The 27988-nt window shown below is 40.9% G+C and overlaps 1 protein-coding gene across 4 annotated transcripts in view; it reads right to left on the reverse strand.

Moving 5' to 3' along the window:
- Positions 1–27988, reverse strand: part of sbf2 (SET binding factor 2) — a 507247-nt gene that overhangs the window by 423261 nt on the left and 55998 nt on the right. For 3 of the 4 annotated variants that reach the window (XM_059975882.1, XM_059975881.1, XM_059975879.1), the window contains exon 2: positions 2122–2207. In XM_059975882.1, the coding sequence (XP_059831865.1) occupies positions 2122–2207 (86 nt within the window). Of the gene's footprint in view, positions 1–2121; positions 2208–9276; positions 9357–27988 lie in introns of all 4 variants that reach the window. The other variant, XM_059975880.1, reaches the window with a different exon arrangement.

Consider the following 27988-nt stretch of genomic DNA (forward strand, 5'->3'; position numbering starts at 1 on the left):
TGCATAAAAAACTTAGCCCTGACATCCCCTCTATACTTACTTCCAAGCACCTTTAAACTGTGCCCTCTTGCGCTAGCCATTTTAGCCCTGGGAAAAAGCCATCTTGTTTGTTATGCAACTGTATCTAACTAGAACATGTATACAATCAGGCTAAATTTCTTCAGATGTGTTAACTTCAGTGAAGACAATGATATGTGCAAGTTCATCAAATTTAGATATCAAACTTAAGTGTAAAGATTAAAACAGTAGAAAATACCATTTCAGATCATGCATAGTTGAAACATGAAGAATACTTTACAGTTGCGCTTCAGGGTGTCAGGAGTCAAAAAGTAATGGAATAAGGGTATGCTGTCTGAGGACAGAGGAACTGTTTTAAGTGCTTAGCAATTATATTGAATTGGCGCTCAAAAAAGGAAGGAACGCTAGAATTAGACCCCTGCTTAAAGCTATATGTAGACAGCAAAGTCAAAATCCTCTACCTACCCACCCCATCCAATCATTAAAAGCATCAGCTTCAGATCATGCGTCTATTCTGGTGAAACTTCGATTCAGATTAAGCCATGCTGTCCAAATCCACGAAAGAATAAATTTGCTTAATATTATCAGAAAGAGAATAGCATGCTTAAAATTATTCTATTTACAGCAATAGTTATGCCGATTCTTGAAAAATTACAAGTAGTGATACCTAAAATAGTTCTCAGGGACAAATTTGCCATTCATATAATTATGATAACATTTGCTATTAAATGAACAAAAGACATTTCACCACTTAAACTGGTTTCCATGTTAATGAAACAATGCTACACATTAAGGTATGATATTTTATACTTTTTCCAAAGGTAGTACCTATAAATATGCACAAAATCTGTATTACAACACAAAAATACTTGATTCAAAGGGCAACTCCATCCAGAAAACGTAAGACTGGCATGTCATCCAAATCCCTTGCCACTGTATTCCCAGACATATTGCTTCCTTGTTAGCCAGCTGGTTTCAGTTTTTGTTTGATGTTAGTTCAGTGCCCTCTTCAGAAGGATATAGTTATTATAAGCAACTAAGTTCTGTGACGTTTCTACTGAATAAACAAAATGCATACTCAAAAAGAAATATGCAACCTCCTGTGATAACACAGTAAGAAACAACACTGGAAACACCTGAAAATTTCAAAAGGTATCAAAGTATTAATAAATAATTGAATTCAACTGTTAAGCTGGAATGAGTTTAAGCTTTACTACAGTCCAGAGAAGTGATTACTTATTATTTACTGCCAATCCAGAAAGTATGTAGGTTTCATTCTCAGTTGCAATACCTTTAACAATATGTTCCCTGCCAGGAAGATCTTTGGATTTCTCTGCAGTTATTAAAATATCTTTCATCTATCTGACATGCTAATTTCTTCACAAAAATTGTGTTTGCCAGCTATCACAATATTGTAAAATGTTATCAGAAAGAATGGGTCCCCAGTGCAAAGTCAGCCATAAAAAAAAATGGAACCACTGAAATGTTAGAAGATGGAGCAATTCCAAAACCAAATGCAACAACTTGTATACCGTACCCCCCCACAAAATACAAGTGGGATTTACCAATAGCTGATCATAAAGATGTGTATTTAATCACTGTAAATAATTACTGTGAAACAAAAAGGATTACAAACCAAACTAATAAAGTATAATCCATTTCAAGTGATTAGAAGGGATGACACCAAGATTTTTCTTGCAGACAAGTTTATTAGCAACATTTTATTAATAACCTTGTCACAGGGTTTAACATGGTCAACAATCATATTTCTAGGCCTGTTTTCACTCATTTATATATTAATGTACAAAACTGCCTGAAATGCAGAAAAAGCATTTTAACTCCAGTTGGCTCCTACAAAATCATTAAAACAAGGGGTCATTTATTAACAAGCATAAAAACCTGAAGATCATTTATCCCCAGTTTTCTTTGTTAAATTGAGCCCAATACAAGCACCTTTCACCATATTATTTCCATTCCAGAACAGCTGTAAAACTCAGTTCAAAAAAGCCAAGAACAAATTAACTAATTAATATTTGACACAAAACATTTTCAGAACACCTTAATTTCAACCATGAAAAGTGAAATGATAGCTAGGATACTCACCAACTCTATTCCTTGTGGAAAGGGTGCATCATCCCAATCTTTTCGTGGAAAACGCTGAATTATTTTCCCTGAGCCTTCAACAGATCCTAAGCACAAACAAAGTTAACACATTAGCACATATTGCAGGACTACTACTTAATACAGAAAAAATGTAGCAATGAACCTTGCACAACATACCACTAGTAAAATCAAAGAATTTAAAACCAGTCTCCACCTTCCAAAAAAAATCTCATTTTAAGTTCCAGCAACAACAATACATCATCCAACTGGACACATTAGTTTTCTGGGCTCCTCTAACATTTACCCTCATGACAGTCTTGAAGTTACATCTTCAGTTTCAAATCCATGAGGCTCATCACCTTCTCCCTCAACATGATTCATATAAACAGCTGACCACTCAGCTTCCCTTTCGGCCTCCATGTTTACTGATATTGCTGAAAAGTACCAACTGGCTTTCTTCAGGTCTGTCACTGTAATCTTATTTCAAAATAAGAGCAACATTTACAGCCTCCTTTACTTCCTCAATGAAACAAAATCACTGAACATGCCTCGCCACTAACAGGTTTGTTCTGCTTGTATATTCCATCCATTTTGCAATGAAGCTAACACTCTATTTGACCTGCTAATTATTGTTGTTGTACCTTCATACCAAGGATACCTTGATTTATATTCATCTACAACTGAAATCTCTTTGTTTAAATAGTCTGCTTTTGTATTCTCCATATCAAAATGGATAACTCACATTACCATTATAATCCACATCATTTTTTTGCCTGCTAACTTCAAGATCTACATCAGTTTGCAGACTCTCTGCATCCTCCTCAAAACCTGTGAGAATTCTCACCATTGTGCATTCACCAAATCTAAATCCACCTTTTCATTTAATTTAGTGATGTAAATAGTTGAATATTCTACACAAATCATCTTGCACACCATTACATCCAGTTTGGTAATCTCAAAATGACTACATACTGTACACTACATACACTACATCTATTGGACCACCTTTAAGCAATCTGGTTGTTACATCTTCAAAGGTGGCTAGTAAATTCATCAAAAACAATTCCTTTTTATGAAACCACATCTACTTCCTCCGAAATTACAATTTTCTAAATATACAGGTATTCCTTCCTTCACATTGGATGCCTACACCTCCCCAATGATAGATGTGGAAAGAGAAACTGAATTAACATTTAGAATCGATAACTCATTTTCTTTCCACAAATCTTTCCTTACTTGCTGAGAATTTCCAGCATTTTCTACTGACATTTCACATTTCAAACATCTACAGTTTTCTGTTTTTGATGCTAATAATTTGGTTCAGTGCAGTGCTAAATAACCCAAAATAACAGAGATTAAATAGAAGCATTGGTAGAGGGGACAGTGAGTTAAGGCAAAGTTTACTTCAATGGCCAATCAAAAGACTTACTACTGTCAAGATTAGTAGACCTTGACCTACCTAGACTCCTTCACCACTCTTATTTTCTCAATCTTGTCTTCTTGCTGAAATCCATTCCCCAATTAACACATATTATTTTGGTCAGTTGAATGGTATTTCAATGTGCTCAGTCAGGGATTTATTCAGTAGACATTGCATTGTTTCTTATTTCAAAATTTGTGTGCAAGCTGCTGGTGGGACTCACAAGGCTTTGTCCTCAACCAGCAAGTCCTTGCTCTCACAGTCTGGAAAGAATTCAAGAATACTTGTAGGGTGAAGATACTACCGTAACAGCTAGACTAACAGGAACGGATACAATCATTTCAGCCATTGAGTTCTTGCTGCATATTCAAAACTTTCTGAAAACTTCTTCACATCTAAATCAAAATCTCCATATATCCAATGTTGATTTGCTTTTGTCAATATATTTACATAACTTTAGGCAAAGCCAAAGGACTTATTTACTTGCTCCAAAACCTCCAAAAGGAAGATGAAGTCACTCATATGAGTAAAGCACATCACAAGTATGCATGCCAAACTAAACTGTGTTACAGACCAAACACGAGGAAATCTGCAGATGCTGGAAATTCAAACAATACACACAAAATGCTGGTGGAACACAGCAGGCCAGGCAGCATCGATAGGGAGAAGTGCTGTCGACGTTTCAGGCCGAGACCCTTCGTCAGGACTAACTGAAAGGAAAGATGGTAAGAGATATGAAAGTAGTGGGTGGAGGGGGAAATGCGAAATGATAGGAGAAGACCAATGATCCTTTCCCTTCTCCAGCTCTGTATCACTTTCGCCAATCAGCTCTTAGCTTCATCCCACCCCCTCCCGTCTTCTCCAGCGTGCCGGCATAAAGGCCAGTCCCAAAACGGTGCCAGGTCTGCTTCACCAACAAAGGGAAAAGCTCGCGCAGGACTGTGAATAGGTGCCTCCGCCAGGGAGGGCGGGATCAGGGAGGCTTTAAAGCGAAGCCGCGAAGTTCGAATAAAATCTTCTTTAACTGCAGTTTACCGACTCAGTGACGTTATTTTAGCGCTGTGTGTAGCACACCGCTACAGTTGTATATTTTGGTTAAGACAGTGGAAGGAAATTCTGCAAATAGCCAGATTCAAGATTACAGAAAACAAAAAAGAAGCAACTATTTTGTTTACAGAGATACTGAAATTAAATCAATGCAAGACATACAAAAGTGAATAGCAGTCCTAACTGACCAAAGAGACAAGAGCTACACTTACACAATTGCCAGAAAGTGTCAACACAAGTGACAAGGCACTGGAGTGTGGCGTACTTACCCTCACAGATCAGGGCACTGACTAAAAGAGTTAGAGTATCAATGTTAGAGTATCAATCTTAACTGCAGGAGATTGGTTCCGGGATCCCCCGCGCAGATACCAAAACAATGTGGTTACTCAAGCTGGTGGACTTTAGGACCCAGCGGAGCTCTGGACTCGCTGCCAGCAGATTTATGTTCCGGGAAAAGATCATGATTGAAAACAAAGTGGAAATAATAAAGCGATCACAAAGAGGTGAAACGCCATCAGTCATTGGAAAAGAGTTAGGCTACAGTCGGTCAATGATCGGAACAATTTTAAAGAATAAAGTGAGAATAATGGAGCATGTGAAGGCCCTGCCCCGATGAAGCTACAATTATTACTAAGCAATGCAGTGGTTTAATTATTGGAATACATACTTTTCTTAAATGTCTTATATACATAGAAAGGTTAAATATATAACTATATACGAAGACAAATGTTTGACTAACTGACGCTAAATAATACCAGATGTACCTGTTCTGACTTAGGGAACTTCCGTTTTTTTTTTATCCCCAATCCACAGTAACCAATGCACATCCTCCAGTATACTTGTCCGTACATGCTCTAACCACAAATGTTGGAAAGAGTACTTCTGGGTTTTCCCAATCTGCAGTTGGTTGAATTTGTGCTTGTGGAACCTGCGGATAAGGAGGGCCGACTGTAGCTGGACAAGACATTAGCAAGACCACACAGGGGTACTGTGTGTGAATCTGGTCATGCCAGTAATGAAAGTATGTAATTAAAATGGATAGGGTGCAAATTTGTAAGGATACAAGAGGACTGGTGAGTCTTTATCCCTGGGTAGGGAAGTCTAAAATTAAAGGGCATAGATTTAAGGGGAAAGGGTAGACATTTCAAAGGGATCTGAGCATCAAGATTTTCCCGCACACAAAGTGGTAGGTATATAGTATGATTTGCCAGACCAAGTGGCAATAGCAGGTACAATTCAACATTTTAAAAAAATATTTGGATAGGAACATGGATAAGAAAGATTCAGAGGGATATGGGCTGAATACAGGCAAATAGGATAGCTACAGTTTCCATAAAATGCAATGCAATTATGCACCAGATTACAGCACCATCTTCAAAACCCACAATGTTAATACCTAAATGACAAGGAGTTCCGGTACAAAGGACCACTACCACCTGTACAGTACTATGCAAAAGACTAAGGCACATGTAAAAAAAAATGTAAAGCAATTCTCTTTGGTCAGTTAGGACTGCTATTCACTGTCTCACGTGACGGTGAGAATAGGAATAGGATGAGGTGGAGGATAAATGCGAGGCTGAGGGATTGGAGCAGGGGGCAAGGATTCTGATTTCTGGATCATTGGGACCTCTTTTGGGGCATGTGTGAACTGTACAAAAAGGACGTCATTGCACTCGAATCTTAGGGGGACCAATATCCTGGCGGGGAGATTTGCCAAGGCAACAGGGGAGAGTTTAACCTAGAATTTTTGGGTGGGTGGGAACCAAACTGAAGAGACTGGAGAAGAGTTGACTCACAAATAGAGAAAGCTTGTAGACAGTGTGTGAGGGAGGAAAGGTAGGTAATAGAGAAGGGACATGCTCAGACTGAAAGTTTAAGATGTGTCTATTTTAACACAAGGAGTGTTGTGAACAAAGCAGATGAGCTTAGAGCGTGAATCAATAATTGGAGATATGATGTGGTGGCTACTAAAGAGACTTGGACGGCTCAGGGACAGGAATGGTCCTTCAAGTTCCGGGTTTTAAATGTTTCAGAAAGGACAGGGGAGGAGACAAAAGAGATGGGGGTGTGGCACAGTTGATGAGAGATAGAGTCATGGCTGCAGAAAAGGTGCACGCCATAGAGGGATTGTCTACGGAGTCTCTGTGGGTGAAGTTAGGAACAGGAAGGAGTCAATAACTTTACTGGGTTTTTTTTATAGGCCGCCCAATAGTAACACGGATATTGAGGCGCAGATAAGGAAACAGATCCTGGAGAGGTATAATAATAACAGAGTTGTCATGGTGGGAGATTTTAATTTCCCCAAATATCGACTGGCATCTCCCTAGAGCAAGGGGTTTAGATGGGGTGGAGTTTGTTAGGTGTGTTCAGGAAGGTTTCATGACACAATATGTAGATAAGCCTACAAGAGGAGAGGCTGTACTTGATTTGGTATTAGGAAATGAACCTGGTCAGGTGTCAGATCTTCTGTCTCCTTTACAATAGCATTGGAGAGAGATAGGAACAGACAAGTTAGAAATGCATTTAATTGGAGTGTAGGGAATTATGCGGCTATCAGGCAGGAAATTGGAGGCTTAAATTAGAAACAGATGTTCTCAGGGAAAAGTATGGAAGAAATATGGCAAATGTTCAGGGGATATTTGTGTGGAGTTCTGCATAGGTACATTCCAATGAGACAGGGAAGTTATGGCAGGGTACAGGAACCATGGTGTACAAAGGCTGTAATAAATCTAGTCAAGAAGTAAAGAAAAGCTTACAAAAGGGTTCAGAGAGCTAGGTCATGTTAGAGATCTACAAGATTATAAGGTGAATAGGAAAGAGCTCAAGAAGGAAATTAGGAGAGCCAGAAGGGGCCATGAGAAGGGCTTGGTGGGCAGGATTAAGGAAAACCCTAAGGCATTCTACAAGTAAGTGAAGAGCAAGGGGATAAGGTGTGAAACAATAGGACCTATCAAGTGTGACAGTGGGAAAATGTATTGAAACCAGAGGATATAGCAGAGGTACTTAATGAATACTTTACTTCAGTATTCACTATGGAAAATAATCTTGGTGATTGCAGTGATGACTTGCAGCAGACTGAAAAGCTTGAGCTTGTAGATATTAAGAAAGAACATGTGCTGGAGCTTTTGGAAAGCATCAAGTTGGATAAGTCACTGGGACTGGATGAGATGTACCCCAGGCTACTGTGGGAGGCGAGGGAGGAGATTGCTGAGCCTCTGGCGATGATCTTTGCATCATCAACAGGGACGGGAGAGATTCCAGAGCATTGGAGGGTTGCAGTTGTTGTTCCTTTATTCAAGAAAGGGAGTAGAGATAGCCCAGGAAATTATAGACCAGTGAGTCTCCCAGCCATCAAATTCTAAATTTGTGTATATTTAAAAAATACAATTAAGTTGGTCAATAAAACTATTGAAAATCTTTTCTTTGTACTTTTGTCAGTTAAATAAAGGTTCACGTGAATTAACATATCACAGATTTTTGTTTTTATTGCATTTTGGAAAATATCCCAATTTTTCTGGAAATGGGGTTTGTACATTCCCCCGTGACCCGGGTGCTCCAGTTTCCAACAATCCAAAGCCGTAGGTTAACTGGTCACTGTAAACTGTCCCACGATTAGGCTAGGGTTAAATCAGGGATTGCAAGATGTTGTGGCTCAAAGGGCTAGTACAGCCTATTCCAAGCTCAATGAAAAAAATATTTTAAAAACTGCATCAATTCTCTAAGGTAAACTGCCATGCAGTTTTATAAAAAGAAATTAGCTGATAAGGTTGTTCCAGGCATCTTGGAGAACTGCCAGTTCTTCTGCAGACTTTCACTCCCTTGCTTGCTTCTGTCTCTCCAGGTAGCCCCGGACAGCCTCGATGATGTTGAGATCAGAGATCTGTGGAGGCTATACCATCTGTGGCCAAACTCCTTGTTCTTCTTTTCTCTGAAGGTAGTTCTTTATGACTTTGGCCATGTGTTTTGGGTCATTGTTCTGATGGAGAATGAACCTCGGACTGATCAGAACCTCCCTGATGGTTTGTATGATAGATGATAATCTGCTTGTACTTCTCATCATTGAGAATTCCATGAATTCTGACCAGATCAGCAACTCAGCCTGCAGAAATGAAGCACCAAACCTGCAGGGCACCTTCACCATACTTCATTGCTGGCTGCAGATACTCATTCATGTACTGCTCTCCAGTCTTTTTTTTATGGACAACCTGCCTCCTATTTGAGCTAAGAATTTCCCAATTTGACTCATCACTCCAGAGCACTTGCTGCTGTTGTTCAGCACCCGAGTCCTCGTGCTTTTCTGCGTAAGTGAGTCTCTTGGCTTTGTTTCTACTTTAGTGGAATGGCTTTTTGGCAGCAACTTTTCCATAAAGACCACTTCTGACACAACTTCTCCGGACTGTAGAGGAATGCACTTAGGTTCCAATGATTTCTGTGCATTCAAAGCTGATAGCAGTGGGCTTCTTCCAATTTAAAAATGACATCCGTTTGATGTAACTCTCGCCTGCTGCCACACTCAAGTTTCTACGACTGACAACTGCATTTTTGGTCCTCAACCTTGCCCATTTCTTTCTGCTTCTTCAGAAGAACTTGAACAGCACATCTTGAAACTCCTGTCTGCCATGAAATTTCTGCTTGGGAGACACTTGTTCATGTGGGATGACCACATTCAGTCTTGTTGCTATACTCACTCTTGCCATGCTGTAAGAGTAGATGATCTGAAGATCCGACCGTCATATCTGCCACACCTTAACCTTTTCGTTTGGCTGTCCTTCAAAGTAAAATTTATTATTAGAGTTCATACATGTCACCACATACAATCCTGAAATTCTTTTTCCTGTGGTCACTCTCAGCAAATCTATAGAACAGTAACAGTAAACAAAATCAATGAACAAACTGTTCCAAAGCAAACGTAAATAAATAGCAATAAATAACAGAAGTATGAAATAACGAGATAAAGTGCTTAACGTGAGACGACCAGTAGAATGAGAGTTGTTGTCCTCTTTTGTTCAAGAGCCTAATGGTTGAGAAGTAATAACTGATCTTGAAATTGGTGGAGTCCTGAGAGTCCTGTACCTTTCTCCTGATGGCAGCAGCGAGAAAAGAGCATGGCCTGGTTGGTGAGGATCTTTGATGATGGATGCTGCTTTTCTCTGGTAACGGTTTATGTTGATATGCTCAATGGTTCAGAGGGCTTTGCCCGTGATGTATTGGGCTGAATACACTACCTTTTGTAGGATTTTACACTCAAAGGTATTGGTGTTCCCATACCAGGCCATATTACAGCCAGTCAGCACACCTTCCACCACATATCTATAGAAGTTTGTCAAGGTTTCTGATGTCTCCGCAGACTCCTGAGGAAGTAGAACACTGTCATGCTTTCTTTGCAAATATCTTTATATGGTGGGTCCAGGAGAGGTCCTCTGAGATAGTGACACCCAGAGATAGTTACTGAGCCTCTCTATCTCTGATCGTCTGATTGGAATTGGTTCATGGACCTCTGGTTTCCCCCTCCTGAAACTTACAATCAGTTCCTTGGTCATGCTGACATTGAGTGAGAGTTTGTCATTAAATCAGTCAAATTTTCAATCTCCCTCCTGAATGCTGATTCATCACCACCTTTGTAACAGCCCAAAACAGTGGTGTTAGAGCTGTACTATAGGTGCAAACCCAGTCTGATTCCTTCTACCCCCTCTTCCCCCCCCTTTCTTTCTCCTGAGGCCTCCCGTCCCATGATCCTTTCTCTTCGTCCAGCTCTGTATCACTTTCACCAATCACCTTTCCAGCTCTTAACTTCATCCCACCCCCTCCGGTCTTTTCCTATTATTTCACATTTCCCCCTCCCCCCACTACTTTCAAATCTCTTACTATCTTCCCTTTCAGTTAGTCCTGATGAAGGGTCTCGGCCCGAAACGTTGACAGCACTTCTCCCTATAGATGCTGCCTGGACTGCTGTGTTCCACCAGCATTTTATGTGTGTTGTTGTTTGAATTTCCAGCATCTGTAGACTTCCTCGTGATTCCTTCTGCACCCGTTTTTGTTTCAGTTAATCAGTGACAACTCATTAGGTCATTGATCATTAGCACCCTGTTTGTCATCCTTGTTTAATCATGCACTGGGCTATATACCTGCAAAGTAATGAATGTTTTATTTGAAAAATGGATTATTAATGTTACTTTCTTGAACAAAATACAAAAAAAAAATCGCTAACATTTAATTTTTTTGGGAAGTGAGTGTTGGAAATCCAGAATTTGCTCTTTTCCACTGACACAAGATGTGGAAGACAAAATGTGATTTTGTTTAAACACAACAATATAGTAGATAATGCATTTTCTGGGTGTTATACACAGTACAGAAATGGGACTTGACAGTAGCATTAGGTTAGACATCAAGCTGAAAATTATTCTTCTGTGTTATAAATGATTAGTTTTCATATAGTTAATGCAAGAAAAATGAACTTCATTTAGACTATAAGACAAAGGAGAAGTCAGCCATTCGGCCCATCGAGTATGCTCCGCCATTTCATCATGAGCTGATCCAATATCCCCTTTAGTCCCATTCCCCTGCCTTCTCACCATAACCTTTGACACCCTGACTACTCAGATACCTATCAATCTCTGCCTTAAATACACCCAATGACTTGGCCTCCACTGCCGCCCGTGGCAACAAATTCCATAGATTCACCACCCTCTGGCTAAAAAAATTTTTCATACCTCTGTTCTGAGTGGGCACCCTGTAATCCTCAAGTCATGTCCTCTCGTACTGGACTCCCCCCACCATGGGAAACAACGTTGCCACATCCACTCTGTCCATGCCTTTCAACATTTGAAATGTTTCTATGAGGTCCCCCCCTCGTTCTTCTAAACTCCACAGAGTACAATCCAAGAACGGTCAAATGTTCCTCATATGTCAAACCTCTCATTCCCGGAATCATTCTAGTGAACCTTCTCTGAACCCTCTCCAATGTCAGCATTTCTTAAAAGAGGAGCCCAAAACTGCACACAGTATTCCAAGTGAGGTCTTACAAGTGCCTTACAGAGCCTCAACATCACATCCCTGCTCCTATACTCTATTCCTCTAGAAATGAATGCCAACATTGCATTCGCCTTCTTCACCACCGACTCAACCTGGAGATTAACCTTAAGAGTATCCTGCACAAGGACTCCCAAGTCCCGTTGCATCTCAGAACTTTGAATTCTCTCCCCATTTAAATAACAGTCTGTAGCGGTGTGCTACACGCAGCGCTAAAATTACGACACGGAGTCGGTAACTGCAGTCGAAAGAAAAACTTTATTCGAAATCCTCAGCCTTACTTTTAAGCCTCCCTCAACCTGCCCCCCGTGGCGCAGAGGCTCCAAAGCTCTGTGCTCGCAAACCCCTGTACGCTATCTAATTGTGAGCCGGTTCGGATGTGCCAGGAAATGGGTCGCCACAAGTCTGCCCATTTATTTCTTCTACCAAAGTGCATGACCATACACTTTCTGACATTGTAATTCATCTGCCACTTCTTTGCCCACTCCCCCAATCTATCCAAGTCTCTCTGCAGACTCTGTTTCCTCAGCACTACCAGCCCTTCCACCTATCTTTGTATTATTAGCAAACTTAGCCACAAAGCCATCTATTCCATAGTCCAAATCGTTGATATACAATGTAAAAAGAAGCGGCCCCAACACGGACCCCTGTGGAACACCACTGGTAACCGGCAGCCAACCAGAATGGGATCCCTTTCTTCCCACTCTCTGTTCCCTGCCAATCAACCAACACTCTATCCACGTATGTAACTTTCCCGTAATTCCATGGGCTCTTATCTTGTTTAGCAGCCTCACATTCGGCACCTTGTCAAAGGCCTTCTGAAAATCCAAATACACAACATCCACTACATCTCCCTTGTCTAGCCTACTTGTAATTTCCTCAAAAAATTGCACTAAGTTTGTCAGGCAGGATTTTCCTTTAAGGAAACCATGCTGAATTCTGCCTATCTTGTCATATGCCTCCAGGACTCCGTAACCTCATCCTTGACAATCAACTCCCCAACCACCGATGTCAAGCTAATAGGTCTATAATTTCCTTTTTGCTTCCTTGCCCCCTTCTTGAATAGCAGAGTGACATTTACAATCTTCCAGTCCTCCGGAACCAGGCCAGAATCTATCGACTTTTGAAAGATCATTGCTAATGCCTCTGCAATCGCCACTGCTACTTCCTTCAGAACACAAGGGTGCACTCCATCTGGTCCAGGAGATTTATCTACCCTTAGACTATTCAGCTTCCTGAGTACTTTCTCTGTCGTAATTGTGACTGCGCATATTTCTCTTCCCTGACACCCCTGAATGTCAGGTATATTGCTGATGTCTTCCTCAGTTGAAGACTGATGCAAAATACTCCTTCAGTTCCTCCACTATCTCCTTATCTGTTACAATTTCTCCAGCATCATTTTCTATTGGTCTTACATCTACTCTCACCTGTCTTTTACTCTTTATATACTTGAAAAAGCTTTTAGTATCCTCTTTGATATTATTTGCTAGCTTCCTTTCATAGTTTATCTTTTCCCTCTTAATGACCTTCTTAGTTTCCTTTTGTAAGCTTTTAAAAACTTCCCAATCCTCTGCCTTCCCACTAATTTTTGCCTCCTTGTATGCCCTCTGCTTTGCTTTTACTTTGGCTTTGACTTCTCTTGTCAGCCACGGTTGCATCCTTTTTCCACTCGAAAATTTTTTCTTCTTTGGAATATATCTGTCTTGCACCTTCCTCACTTCTGACATAAACTCCAGCCACTGCTGCTCTGCCGTCCTTCCAGCTAGTGTCCCTTTCCAGTCAACCTTGGCCAGTTCCTCTCTCATGCCACTGCAATTTCCCTTACTCCACTGAAATACCAACACATCGGATTTCGGCTTCTCTTGCTCAAATTTCACAGTGAACTCAATCATGTTATGATCACTGCCTTCTAAGGGTTCCTTTACTTCTATCTCTCTAATCACCTCTGGTTCATTACACAATACCCAATCCAGTATAGCTAATTCCCTAGTGGGCTCAATAACAAGCTGTTCTATAAAGCCATCTCGTAGACATTCTACAAATTCTCTCTCTTGAGATCCAGTGCCGACATAATTTTCCTAATCCACTCACATGTTAAAATCCCCTACAATTATCATAACACTGCCCTTCTGGCAAGCCTTTTCTATTTCCTGTTGCAATTTGTCATCCACATCACTACAGCTGTCTGGAGGCCTGTAGATAACTGCCATCAGGGTCCTTTTACCCCTGCGATTTCTTAGTTCAACCCATAAAGATTCTGTACCTTCCGATCCTATGTCAACTCTTTCTAATGATTTAATATAATTACTTACCATTAAAGCCACACCACCCCCTCTACCTACCTGCCTATCCTTCCGATACACCATGTATCCTTGGACGTTCAACTCCCAGAGACATGCATCCTTTAGCCACGTCTCAGTGATGGCCACAATATCATACCTGCCAATTTGTAACTGTACAACAAGATCATCTACCTTATTCCTTATGCTGCGTGCATTTAAGTATAACACCTTAAGTCCAGTATTTGGTACTTTTTGCATTGATTGCACCGCAACTCATCCCAATGGCTGCAAATTTGCTCGATCACCTGCCTGTCCATCCCGGCATCCTTACTGCTCACTACCTTAGATCTATTTCTGTTTTCCCTCTCCTCCGCTCCATCATTCCAGTTCCTATCCCCCTGCCAAATTAGTTTAAACCCTCCCTAACAGCTCTATTAAACCTTTCTGCCAGGATATTTGTCCCCCTAGGATTCGTGCAACCCGTCCTTTTTGTACAGGTCACATCTGCCCCAAAAGATGTCACAATGATCCAGAAACTTGAAACCCTGCCCCCTGCTCCAATCCCTCAGCCACATATTTATCCTCCACCTCATTTCATTCCTATGCTCACTGTCGTGTGGCATAGGCAGTAAATCCCGAGATTACTACCTTTGCGGTCCTTCTTCTCAACTGCCTTCTTAACCCCCTATATTCTCCTTTCAGAACCTCTTCCCTTTTCCTACCTATGTCATTGGTACCTATATGTACCATGACCTCTGGCTCCTCACCTTCCCACTTCAGGATATCGTGGATGCGATCAGAAACATCCCGGACCCTGGCACCAGGAAGGCAAACTACCATCCGGGTCTCCTGATCGCATCCACAGAAGCGCCTATCTAACCCCCTAACTATCGAGTCCCCTATTAAATCTCCAATTTAAGATAGCGCTGAAGTCCAATGACTACTTACTGGCAGCAAACAAAAAGAATACAACTACTTTATTAATAATACTTTCTCTTGTAAAATTTGTGGTAAATGATCACCACAAGTAATGGAGAGATAAACAAAAGCAAGGCTAAGTCAAGCGTTGAAGCATGCGGGTGTGAGGCGAAGTCGAGGCATATTTGAACAAAGTCACAATGAGCAGAGCAGAGGAGAGGCAGACGCAAGGTCTATCCACCTAAACCTAGAGCAAAGTTTGATCAATTTAAGTGCCAGCCAAAAGTTGGGTACAGGCCAAAAAATGGCGGTGGGGTCCAGACCCAGAACATACTGATGCAATAAGTCCCAGGTCCTAATGCGAGAAACAACTTGATGTTTATATGATTTAAATGCCGGGCAAGATGAATTAATAAGGCAAGGTGTCTGAACAAGAAGTGACGGTTGGGCCAGTTCTAGTGCAGCTGAAGCCTGCTCCGGGCTCAATGAAGTTTATTCGGCTCTGTGCTGAACTGAGGTTGAGGCAGAGGCCTGCTCCAGGATTTGCGCATATGGACTCACTTTTGTTCTCCATGCTATTTGTTTACTTTTATTGTTTGCATGATTTGCTTTCTTCCCCCCCCCCACCCCCCCACCTTCAGTTTTTGACAGCTTTTCATTATACATGGGTTCTTTGTTTTGTGGCTGCCTGGCAGAAACAAATCTCAAGATTGTATAATGTATACAAACCTTAATAATAAATGCACTTTGAACATCCAGACAGTATTGTTTCCTCTTTAAAAAAGCAGAAGCAACTGTAAAATAAAACTGAATAATGCCCTTTAGCACCTTCCAGTTGTACTCTCAAACAGCAGATAGTAGACAAAATGACAATCTAATATACATTCACTGGCCCCTTTACTTGGTACACCAGCTCATAATGCAAATATCTAATCATCCAATCATATGGTAGCAACTCAATGCATGGTCAAGGAGGTTCAGTAGTTCAGAGTAAACATCAAAATGGGGAAAAAAAATGTGATCCAAGTGACTTTGACTGTGGAATGATTGTTGGTGCCAGACAGTGCGGTTTGAATATCTAAACTACTGTTCTCCTGGGATTTTCATGCACAAAAGTCTGTAGAATTTACAGAGAATGGTGTGAAAAACAAAAAACATTGCAAGAGCTACAGTTCTGCGGGAGAACTCCTTGTTAATGAGAGGTCAGAGGAGAACAACTGGATAGGTTCAAGCTGTCAATAAGACATCGATGACTCAAATAACCACACATTACAACGGTGGTGTGCAGAAGGACATCTCTGAGTGCACAACACATCAAACCTTGAAGTGGATGGGCTACAGTAGTGGTCGCCAACCCATTGATCTTGATCGACTAGTCGATCTTTTAGACTTTCCCAGTAGGAACCCGAAAAAAAAGAAAAATAAATACACAAATACTGTTGAGAGATTGTTTCCGGGTTGTGGGAGTTTAGTTCCGTTCTTTCTGCCCAGTGCACATGCTAGTAACTCCCCACACTATACAATGTACTTCAGTGGTCTCCAACCACCGGGCCGAGAGGAAACAATATAAATCAGCTGCACCTTTCCTCCCTCCCTGTCATGCCACTGTTGAACTTGAACCCATGCGAGGTCATCAGTCGCCTAAACACAGCGATACCCTCGAGCCAGGGATCACTGGTTGGCCTTAGGGTGGCCGGCGGGAAGTGCCGTTGCTACTGGCCTGGAGCGCTGCCTCTAAATCTGTTCAGCACACCGAATGTTTGTGGGGAACCCAGTGCTAAAATATTCGCAACGACCTAATTCGGGCTCAGCGTTTCGTAAGTATCAGAGCAGCTACCTCGCTGCGATCTACTGAAACAAATATCTGTCGGCCGATAGATCATATGGGGGGGGGGGGGGGGGGTGCGCTCCTTGTCCTTTCACCGGACCCACGACCAACCGCACCTGGCCAAGGCATCTTGCGGGCGAGAGGCTGTCCGAGGCAATGAAGCCCTCAAAACTGCTTCGGTACCTTGAGTTCAAGCACCCAGCACTTAAAGACAAACGCGTTGAGTTTTGTGAGCAGCGCGGGACAGAAGCTAAGTGCTGAGAGCCACAAAATAGACAGGACATAAGGAACCTGCTTCGAGTATCGCTGTATTCCCATCATGTTTAACAACCCCCCCACCCCACCCCGTTGACTGGTCTGCAAGAATATTGTCAACATTTAACCGGTCTGCGGTGCATAAAAGGGTGGGTACCCCTGGTGTCACGTAACTAATTGCTCTGGGGTTGATCTTGCCTTGAACTAAGCCTGAGGTAGGGGATCTTGGGCTTAAAAAGGTTGGTGACCACTAGGCTGCAGCATTAGAAGACCACGAACATGCAAAAATACACTTAGCCACTTTATTAGGTACCTCCTGACCCTAATAAAGTGGCCACTGAGTATATAGTGTAATAAAGGTTGAGTGTCCCTCATCTGAAATGCTTGAGGCCAAAAGTATTTTAGATTTCTGATTTTGGAATATTTGCATCTATACAAAGAGATACTTGGGGATAGGACCCAAGTCCAAACAAAAAATCCATTTACATTACATATACAGCTGGTGTGAGGCTCAGAATGAACAGTACGCAGTCAGAGCACAGTCTGACACGATGAAGCAGGGTTCTCCACAGACTGCCAAGAGGTGAATGACCACCCTCAACCATGCTTTCAGATTTTGAAATTTCGGATCAGGGGTATTCAACTTGTATTGTTTGAAGTGACAAGGATTGTGTAACTCAGATAAAAACAACCGACTCAGTTGGGTCCGCACTGATATCTATGTTCAAATCGAGCTTTCTCCCTTCCTCAGTCTAATCCTCTGCTCTTCTCCATCATTTGCTCATCTAACTTCTCCTGTATTATAATCTCATCTACCCTGCAGTCTTGCAATATAAAGCATCTGCTAAATTCAGTTTCATCTTTTTGGTGGACTTTTCATAAATAAAAGAGTATGCATGAGGATCTCATTGAAACCTATCGAATGTTGAAAGGACTAGATAAGGTCGATGTGAAGAGGATGTTTCCTCTGGTGGGGGTATCCAGAAGTAGAAGGCACAGCCTCAAAATTGAGGGGCAACCTTTTAGACAGAAGAGGGAATTTTTTTAGCCAAACAGTGGCATATCTGTGGAATGCTCTACCATAACTGCAGTGGAGGCCAAGCTCATGGGTATATTCAAAGCAGAAGTTGATAGATTCCTGATTGGTCGGGCAATCGAGGAATATGGTGAAAAGGCAGGTGTGTGGGGTTGAATGGAATCCCGGGTCAGTCATGATGAAATGGTGGCGTGGACTTGATAGGCTAAATGGCCTAATTCTGCTCTCATGTCTTAAGCACATTATAGGACACTGAAAAAAATGCAGCTGTACTCAAGTTGATTTCTATCTAACTCTAGCAAAAAACTTTACACAAGTTTTAAATACAAACAATGAAAATCTACAGATGCTGGAAATCCAAGCAACTCATACAAAATGAAGGAAGAACTCAGAAGGCCAGGGAGCATCTATGGAAAGGAGTACAGTCGACATTTTGGGCTGAGACTCCTCCTCAGGACTGGAGAAAAAGCAATCAGAAGTCAGGATTAGAAGTGGGGGGGAGGGGGAGGGAGAGGGAGAGAGGAAGGAAGAAACACAAGCTGATAGGTGAAACCGGGAGGGGGAAAGGATAAAGTAAAGAGCTCAGAAGCTGATCGATGAAAAATATACAGGGCTGGAGAAGGGGAAATCTAATAGGAGAGTACAGAAGGCCATGGAAGAAAGAACAGGAGGAGCACCAGAGAGTGAGAGGAGGAAGAGAAATGGGGAATGGTAAGAGGAAGGGTGGTGGTCATTACCAGAAGTTCAAGAAATCAAAGTTCATGTCATCAGATTGGAGGCTACCCAGACGGAATACAAGGTGTAGCTCCCCCAACGTGAGGGTGGCCTCATCACAACAGAGGAGGCCATAAATAGACATGTCAGAAAGGGAATGGGAAGTGGAATTAAAATAGGTGGCCACTGGGAGATCTCACTTTTTCTGGCGAATGGAGCGTTGGTGCTTTAAATATCTTAATTAAAACATCTTTAGTTCTTGCTTTTCCAGAGAAGAGAATCTGAGCCTACTCATCCTTTAAGTTACAAATTCATTTCTGCCTTTATCCATGCAAAACCTTTTGTATCCCTCTTGTACCTAAATTTCCTTTTTAAGATATGGTAACAAGAGTAATCCAAAGCACCCAAAAGTTTGGTCTTACCAAGTTTTAGTATCTTCTCTACTTTCCTATGCTACCTATGCAAATCCCAACCACACATGCCCTACGCATTGCAAAGCACTCTTCCAGTTCCCATAAACAAGAAATGACTGTACATTTGCGACCAAAGTCCTTCTTCATCAAGTTTGAGAACATTAACAGGGATACCTCCTTATTCTCAATGTTAGCAGGTAATGGCAGATAAGAAAACAAGGTGAGAGAGGAAAACAGGAATGGGGAATGGTGAAGGGAGGAGGAGGGGGCCATTACCGGAAGTTCAGAAGTCAATGCTCATGCCATTAGTTTGGAAGCATGAACATCAATTTCTCATTTCTGGTAATGCCATCACCCCTCTTCTTCACCATTCCCATTTCCCTCTCTCACCTCACCTCCTTTCCTGCCCATCACCTCTCTGGTGCTCCTTCCCTTTTTCTTTCTTCAATGGCCTTCTGTTCTCTCTTATTAGATTTCCCCTTCTCCAGCCATGTATCTCTTTCACCAATCAACTTCCCAGCTCTTTACTTCACCCCTTCTGAGCTCTTTACTTTATCCTTTCCCCCTCCCGGTTTCACATATCACCTAGTGTTTCTTCCTACCTTCCCCCCACATTCTAACTCTGAGTCCTCTTCTTTTTTTACTCCATTCCTGATAAAGGGTCTTGGTCTGAAACATTGACTTATACTCTTTTCCATAGATGCTGCCTGGCCTACTGAGTACCTCCAGCATTTTGTCTATGCCTTTGATCATCTCAGTTTAAAAATGGAGCAATCAATCATTCAGATAGGAAATTATAACCAAATCATTTTCATTGCACTTTTACATTAATAGTTAACAATATTAATCAAGAACGCCCAGAAAATTAAGAACCTGGGAAACAGGAAATTGCAGAGCTTATATCAAGAATTTAGGGTTGTATAGATAGCTAATTCTAAACTTTTCTTGAACTATTTACTTTGTAACTATTCAGTTACTTTGAACAAACAGTTTGCAAAGATTTTGCTTCTGCATGCGAGGAACTCTTCACAGTACTCACTGTAAGGCACACTTAAAATTCTGATTGCCAATGCAGTCAAAGCTAAATAATGTTTTAAAAGTTAACAAATTCAATATTGCATTAGAATCTAGTACTGTATTTTTCACATTCGGAATACAGGAAATAAAGTTACATAAATGTTTTCTTAACTATGCTGCATGTTTTGAAAGGGCCAGATTTCTAGATAAGCACAGCTAATCTAAAATTTTAAAGAATTCAGTGCATCCAGGATTGTTAGAATTTTGAAAATGTTATGTCAAAAGGTAAGAACTATCTATGCTATGTCACACGGAATGCAAAGTCAAGTAAATATTTAATAGTTCTTATTTTTACCTCTTTTTAGGGTAGGAAGGTAGATGACAGAAGCAACAGGAATTCTCATAAATTAAATGTATTTGCTAAAATTCAGAGATGAATGCATATGGATCTATAAAAGGAATATACTTGATCTTAATCTTAGCTTCATGATTTTGGGTAACAGGCAAATTAGATATTCCTAGAGCAAACTCACTTCAGGAAATCAAACAAAAGTTAGCAATCGTTGACCATAATAGAAACACCCATTCACACCACCCACTGCACAGCAGTTCAGCCATTAGTAAATTAAGCAGTCTTCCATTTTTAAAGATACTCCTATACAAAAATGTGACAAGTTTCAATAAAACAGAGCTCTTTAAAAAATGTGAAAGCAGGTGTCATAAATGAGCAGAAGAATCAAACACTGCAAAGTTCTATGTGATTCTACAGCACTGCTGTCAGAGGATACAGGAGTTTCGCTGTGAAGAAAAGCTACTCTCCTCACCTGGCTTTTTGTTTAAAAACTACCTTGTCAACAATCATGAAGTACAAATGAATGAAAGTAGAGGGAGGGGGAGAGAGGGGGGGAGGGAGAGGGAGGGAGAGGGAGGGAGAGGGAGGGAGAGGGAGGGAGAGGGAGGGAGAGGGAGGGAGAGGGAGGGAGAGGGAGGGAGAGGGAGGGAGAGGGAGGGAGAGGGAGGGAGAGGGAGGGAGAGGGAGGGAGAGGGAGGGAGAGGGAGGGAGAGGGAGGGAGAGGGAGGGAGAGGGAGGGAGAGGGAGGGAGAGGGAGGGAGAGGGAGAGGGAGGGAGAGGGAGGGAGAGTGAGAGAATATACAATCCTGAGATTAATTTTCACGCGGGCAATCACAGTAAGAAACACAACAGAATTCATGTACTAACCCAAGAGGATAGAAAGGACCAATGTGCAACAGATGACAAAATGTACAAATAGAAGGGAGAAATAAAAGAAATAATAAAAATAAGCAATAAATATCAAGAACATGAGATTCCTTAAAAGTGAGTTCCTAGGTTGTGGGAACAGTTCAGTGATGAGGCGATGAAGTTGAGTGAAGTTATCCCCTCTGATACAAGAGCCTGATGGTCGAAGGGCAATTACTGTTCCTGAACCTGGTGCTGTGGGGTCCTGGGGCTCCTGTACCTTCTTCCTTATAGCAGCAGCAAAAGGACAGCATGGTCTGGATGGTGGGGGTCTCTGATGATGGGTGCTGCTTTGTTGCAACACCACTCCATGCAGATGTGCTTAATGGTGGAGAGTACTTTACTAGTGATAGACTGGGCCATATCCACTATTTTTTGTAAGCTTTTCTGTTCAAGGTCATTGGTGTTTCCATACCAGGCTGCAATGCAACCAGTCAACATTAGTCTCCACCACACATTTATAGAAGTTTGTCAATGCTTTAGATATCACGCCAAATTGTTAATTACAGGTGCTTTTGTACTTTCTTCGAAATGGCACTTAGACAGATCCTCCGAAATGATCACACTGAGGAATTTAAAGTTGTTCACCCTCTCCACCTCCAATACTCTGATGAGAACAGACTCATGGACGCCTGGCTTCCTCTTCCTAAAATCAATAATCTTGGATACAAGAGGTCCAGATGAAATGGATTTGCTGACATTGAGTGAGAGATATTGTTGTGGCACCATTCAGCCAGATTCTCAATCTCCCTCCCAGATTCTGTTTCAACACTCACCTTTGATTCAGTCAGCAAACTTAAATGTGGCACTGAAGCTGTGCTTAGCCTCACAGTTATAAGTACAAAGTGAGTAGAGCAGGGAGCGAAGCACACAGCCTTTATGTTCCTGGGTGAGTGAAAAGATAATGAAAAAGCATCTGCTGTATGCCTGTTGTGACGGTAGACAAATTGGAAAGGACCCAATTCACTTCTCAAGCAGGAGTTGATATGTTTCATCACCATCCTCTCAAAGCACAGTGGATGTGAGTGCTACTGGATGAAAGTCATCGAGGCAAGTCTTCTAAGGCACCAGTATAATTGAAGCCAGCTTGAAGCAGGTGGGGACCTCAGAATGCCGAAGCAAGAAGTTAAAAATATCAGTGAACACAACACTCAGCTAATCAGAACAGGTCTTTAGTACTCAGCCAGGTACCCGTCTGGGCTGCATGCTTTCCACAGGTTCACCCTCCTGAAGGATGCTCTCACATCAGCCTCAAATACTGAAATCACATGGTCATCAGGGGCTATGGTAGTCAGGAAGGTGCCTTCATATTCTGACAGTCAAAATGAGCACAAGAGGCATTGAGCTCGTCTGGGAGCAAAGCCTTGGTTTCACTTTGTAGGAGGTGACAACATTCAAAGCCTGCAACAGCTGTCGAGCATCCTTCAGTAATTCAAATTTGGTCCAGAATTTTCCAGAGATTTCATCTGGACCTCTTGTATTTAACTTGGTCATCAGACCTAAATGTCATCGACCTGGCCCTCAGTAAATTACTGATCTCACAGTTCCTCCAGGCTTCTAGTTAGGAAAAATTTTGAATGACTTTGTGGGGACACACTCATCTATGACTGTTTTATAAAGTCTGTGGGACATTCAAGCAGATCCTCTAACAAGTCCTTTAACACTGCCCTGTCCACTGACTCAAAGCAATCCTGTAGCTGTTCCTCTGCCTCCTGCAACCACCTCTTTGCTGTCCTCATCTCCGGAGTCTTGCTCTTTAGCCTCTGCCTGTTTGCAGGGAGAAATACAACCAAGTGATCAGATTCCCATGAAATGCTATCCAGGCATGGAACAGTGGGTATTCCTAATTGTAGTATAGTAGCAATCAAGTGTATTGGGAACCTGGTGCTGCAGGTGTTATATTGATAATAACTGGGCAGAAATTTCTTCAAACAAGTCCCCAACAATGATTTGAAAGGTGTAAATAGGTTGTTTCTTGATTGCTGATGCCCTCTCTCAGTATCTCAAGTGCCTGCTGAACATCAACCTTTGGCAGTGTATTAACTGCAGTTAAGATCGCAGAGGAGAACTCTCTTGGTAACTAGAACAATCGGCACACAATCATCAGATGTTCCAGGTTGGGGGAACTGGAGTGCAACATGACCACTACATCCAAGTACTGCAAAGAGTTTATCAATAAACACAAACCCCACCTTCTGCCTTCTCTGAATCAGCAGTCCTGTCCATTCAGTGCATCAAGAAACCCTTGGGTCTTACCAATGTATCCAGCATGTCCAGAGTGAACCATGACTCCTTGAAACACAGGATAGAATAATCCCTCTTTTCCCTCTGATATAGCAATCTTGCCCCAGGTCATCAATCTTGTTCTCGAGCAGCTGTACATTTGCTAACAAGATGCTGGATAGAGGAAGTTTCATTCCTCGGTGTTTCAGTCTAACATGAAGTCCTCTCCTCTTCCCTCTTTCAGCCATGGCAATGTACCTTCATCCACTTAAAGGTACCATACCTATACGCTTGAGAGTTAAGTCAGCCAAATCATTCAGAAGATTGTGAAATCACTAGCTCACAAGGACAGTTAAAAAATACATTACTTAAAGGGAAATTACAGGCTGCAGATAGCAGTGAGAGTAGTTCCAAAGTATATTTGGAAGTTTTGGAAGTTGTCTGCAACACGTGTGTTTTACCAGATTCTGAATGTTCATTTTAAAAGGAAAACAAATTGTTGAAATCCCAAAGTTCACATAAAAAGTCCAAAATAAAAGTTTGAAAGATCATATCCATAATGAAAGAATGTCAAACATTTGGTATCTGCAAAAGACATTGAATAGTTTCTAAAACATTGAGCTACCAATCTACTTCCAATACTACCAAGAAAACTCAAAATAACATCAAGTCACTTCAGATCATCACCAATTCAATCTATTTACATTATAGTGACAACTTACAAAACAATAGCTATTAAAACCAAGAACAAATTGCAGGACCCAACCAATTTAGCTTAATCTTAAATTTCAAAAATCTTTTGACTTTCACCATCATCAGCACCTATTGTCTAAGAGCAATAGACAAGATTTCTCTGTCCCCTCCCCTGCTTCAGTGAATGTTAAAGCATGGATTGCAGTAAATATTTAAAAACTAGGTTACAATGGAATCATTATGTATTTTGTTTTTCAAAACATTTCTGAAAATTTAGAAAACCAGTGAATGTTGTCCAGATTCCAAACTACTAAGAAATACCTGTGCTTTCTTGGGGAAGAGAGAGAAAAGATAAAAATGAAATCGCTTTAAGTATCACCCAGATATGAAGGCTCATGGAAGAAAAAAATCCACACTTAGCTATGCAACTACCTGGGCTATATAAGATCTTCAATTGTTTTGACTCAGTTGAACCACGGCCACTTTTTAAAAAATTTGTAAATAAGGTACAAGGCTACTACCCAAAGAACAAAAGTGAAAAAGACTAGACCAAAAAAAACAAAAGAAGAAGTGTTTAACAGGAAGCTCAGAGATGCATTTACAACAGTAACTGAAAAGAAACAAAAAGACTTTGCATGACAGATAAAAGAAAAACAATTAAATGGTAAGATAAATGTGGGAACACCTGAAAAGACTAGTCTGAAGGAGAACGGTCAAGAAAGAATGTGCCAAAGAGGTTCATCCACTATTCAAAGGCAGAGTTACAGCAGCAGTTTCTTGGAAACATTATGAAAAGGCAGATCTAGATTATGGCATGCACTAAAAATTAGGAGAGAGAAAACAAAATACAAAAAAAGAATTCCACAACATTAGTAAGAAAAGGAAACTTAAGGATTGGGAAGGAAATGGAATAAAATGCAATAACAATCTGCTGGAGGAACTCTGAGTCAAACAGCATCTTGGACAGAATGGAACAGTCAACATTTTCAGTCAAAACATTGCATTGGACAAGGAAAGGCAGCCAGTATAAAGAGGGAAGGTATTGAGATTGGAGCCATTATATAGAGTAGGTCAAGCAGCATCTAAAAGTTAAACTTAAATTAGCATTTTCTATGGCATCTGCACCCAAAAGGTCTTACACATCCTTTAAAAAGGGTAGGAAAAGAACTAGGAAATATAATAAGTGTATATTAATGCCTGTGTGATATCCCCGACAAAATGAACCAAATAACCACAGGTGAAATTATCAGGCAACTCAATTCTATCATTAAAGTTGAATTCATACCACACAACAAAAAAAAATCCAGCCTTTCTATCACTACTATTCAAAGCTTAATACGTTCAAATGCAATATTCAACTACATTATTGTTTATTATGGACTTGATACCAAGAAACGGTACATGTGGGAGTTAAAGTATGTACTTACTGGAAAGTTGCCATATACTGAAAATACAGACAAATGTATAACATAGTACTGTAATGACAGAATGCACACCAACAAACACAACCAATATAGAACATTATATTTAAGTCTGCCTTTTCAAAATCTTGCCCAGGGTAGGCTGTTGTGATCCTAGTGTTGAATAGTGATTATTTAAAAAATCATCAGCAAAATGTTTGATTAAAAAAAAACTGCTTTTTGCTTCAGCAAAATTTTGCAGCCCATGCAAAGTCAAAGTAGTGCAAGACTGCCTCCTTGAGATGGATTTTGTATTTGGCAACTTCTTGAAGGTCTTCTTGATACAAAAACAGTACTTTTCTTTTGAAATATTACTCAGCTAGATCCCAAAATACACCAATACACTTTTCTTTTAGAAATTAGAATTTACTCCATTATTTTTAAAAGTTCTACCATGCCACCAGTTCCAGAATAAAAAAAATGTCTTTGATTTCACTACAGAGTTATGAAATAGAATTCAAAACTAGCCCACAAAAGATATTAGGACACATAACCAGAACCGAGATCAAAAATGTTTTATGGAATCTTGAGAAGTACGAGACTTAAAGACTAGAGGGAACTCCACAATGTGTCACAGAACATAGAGCAGTATGGCATAGTACAGGCCCTTCAGCCTACAATGTTGTAATGACCTTTTAACCTACTCCAAGATCAACCTCACACTTGCCTCCCACGTAGCTCTCCATTTTTTTTCTCATCCACGTGCCTATCTAAGGGTCTCTTAAATATCTCTAATTTGCTCCCTCTACCACCATCCTTAGCAGTTTTTCCAAACACTCATCACTCTCTGTATAAAGAACCTACCTCTGATATCCCACCTATACTTTCCTTCACATTAAAATTATGCCCTCTCATATTAGTTATTTCCACCCTGGGGAAAAATGGTGCTGGTTCTGTACTCTATCAATGCCTCTTATCATCTTGCACACAACTATCAAGTCCCCTCTCATCCTCCTTTGCTCCAAAGAGAAAAGCCATAGCTCATATAACCTTTCTTCATAAGACCTATTTCTAATTCAGGCAGCATCCAGGTAAATCTCCTCTGCAACCAATCTCAAGTTTCCACATCCTTTCTATAATGAAATGACCAAAACAATACTCCAAGTGTGATCTAACCTTTGTTTATAGAGTTGCAATATTACCCTATAGCTCTTAAACTCAATGCCCCAAACACTGGGCTTAAGATTGCATCAGACTAAACTCCATACATATACAAACTTCCTCAAAAAATTTTAAATTATCTTTTTAGTATCTTAAATCAGCATGTGACACATCAGTGCTGTTTTGCATCCCTCCACGTTAATACATTAGCAACTTAAATTGTTTGAAATAATTGACTCTCCATCTTTTCCGATGACAATTAGATTTGTTCAGTTCTGCTGTGTTCATAGGTGGCTGCTGAGTCCAAGTTGTGGGTGACATAGACATCCACAATAAGGACATAAAAACTCTGCTGGATCTAGAAGTGGAGACATGCTATCGTTCTCCTCCTTTGTTGAGCAGCGATTAGTACTGCTCAGTGTCTCTCCTCCAGGTTGTCGTGAGAGATTCTAACTAAGGCTCACCTGCCATTCCAGTCTTGCGCACTCTGTTCCAACCCAGTGTGTGCAATGCCTGCTTCCATTCCATCTTTGAACCTCTTATTGGAACCTGCCTTGACCAGCAAAAGCTCACCATATAGTTGCTCCTTGGGGATTCAGGGATCATTTACGTTTATGACATGCCCTATCTATCAAAGCTGTGCTTTTACAATCACCGCCTCAGCACTCAATCGTCTCTGCCCTGTCGAAGACCTCTATTTAACACGAAACAATGATTTCATAAATGCCAAAATCTCACTTCAACTGCCAGCCCTGTGGTATAGGTAGCACTTTGTTTAGTACATATATCAGAATTTTTTTCTCCCTTCTGATACTTTTCCAAAATAATCACTTAATGTTGCACAGATAATCAGTCACACCTTGATCTTCTGATCAGTCACTCCCCAAAAGAAAAAAAACTTGTTACTTGCATAAAGCTTCAATCATGGCATAATAACTAAGTTTAGAAGTTTTCACATGAACAAATCAAAGCAGCCAACTCATGCTTTATTACTCCATGACAATACATTGGTATTTCAATTTATTAATCATGTTTGTTCAACAGGCCATCCAAGAAAATTTTATGTAGTAGTATTTTGCTTTGTGGGTGAATTTTCATTAAAGAAATAAGATTGTTAGAGCCAAATAGTTTCTCCAATCATCAGAATTGGAGATTTCCAGCACTGCTCCGTAC

This window comes from Hypanus sabinus, chromosome 7 (genome assembly GCF_030144855.1).
Source record: "Hypanus sabinus isolate sHypSab1 chromosome 7, sHypSab1.hap1, whole genome shotgun sequence".
NCBI lineage: Eukaryota > Metazoa > Chordata > Chondrichthyes > Myliobatiformes > Dasyatidae > Hypanus > Hypanus sabinus.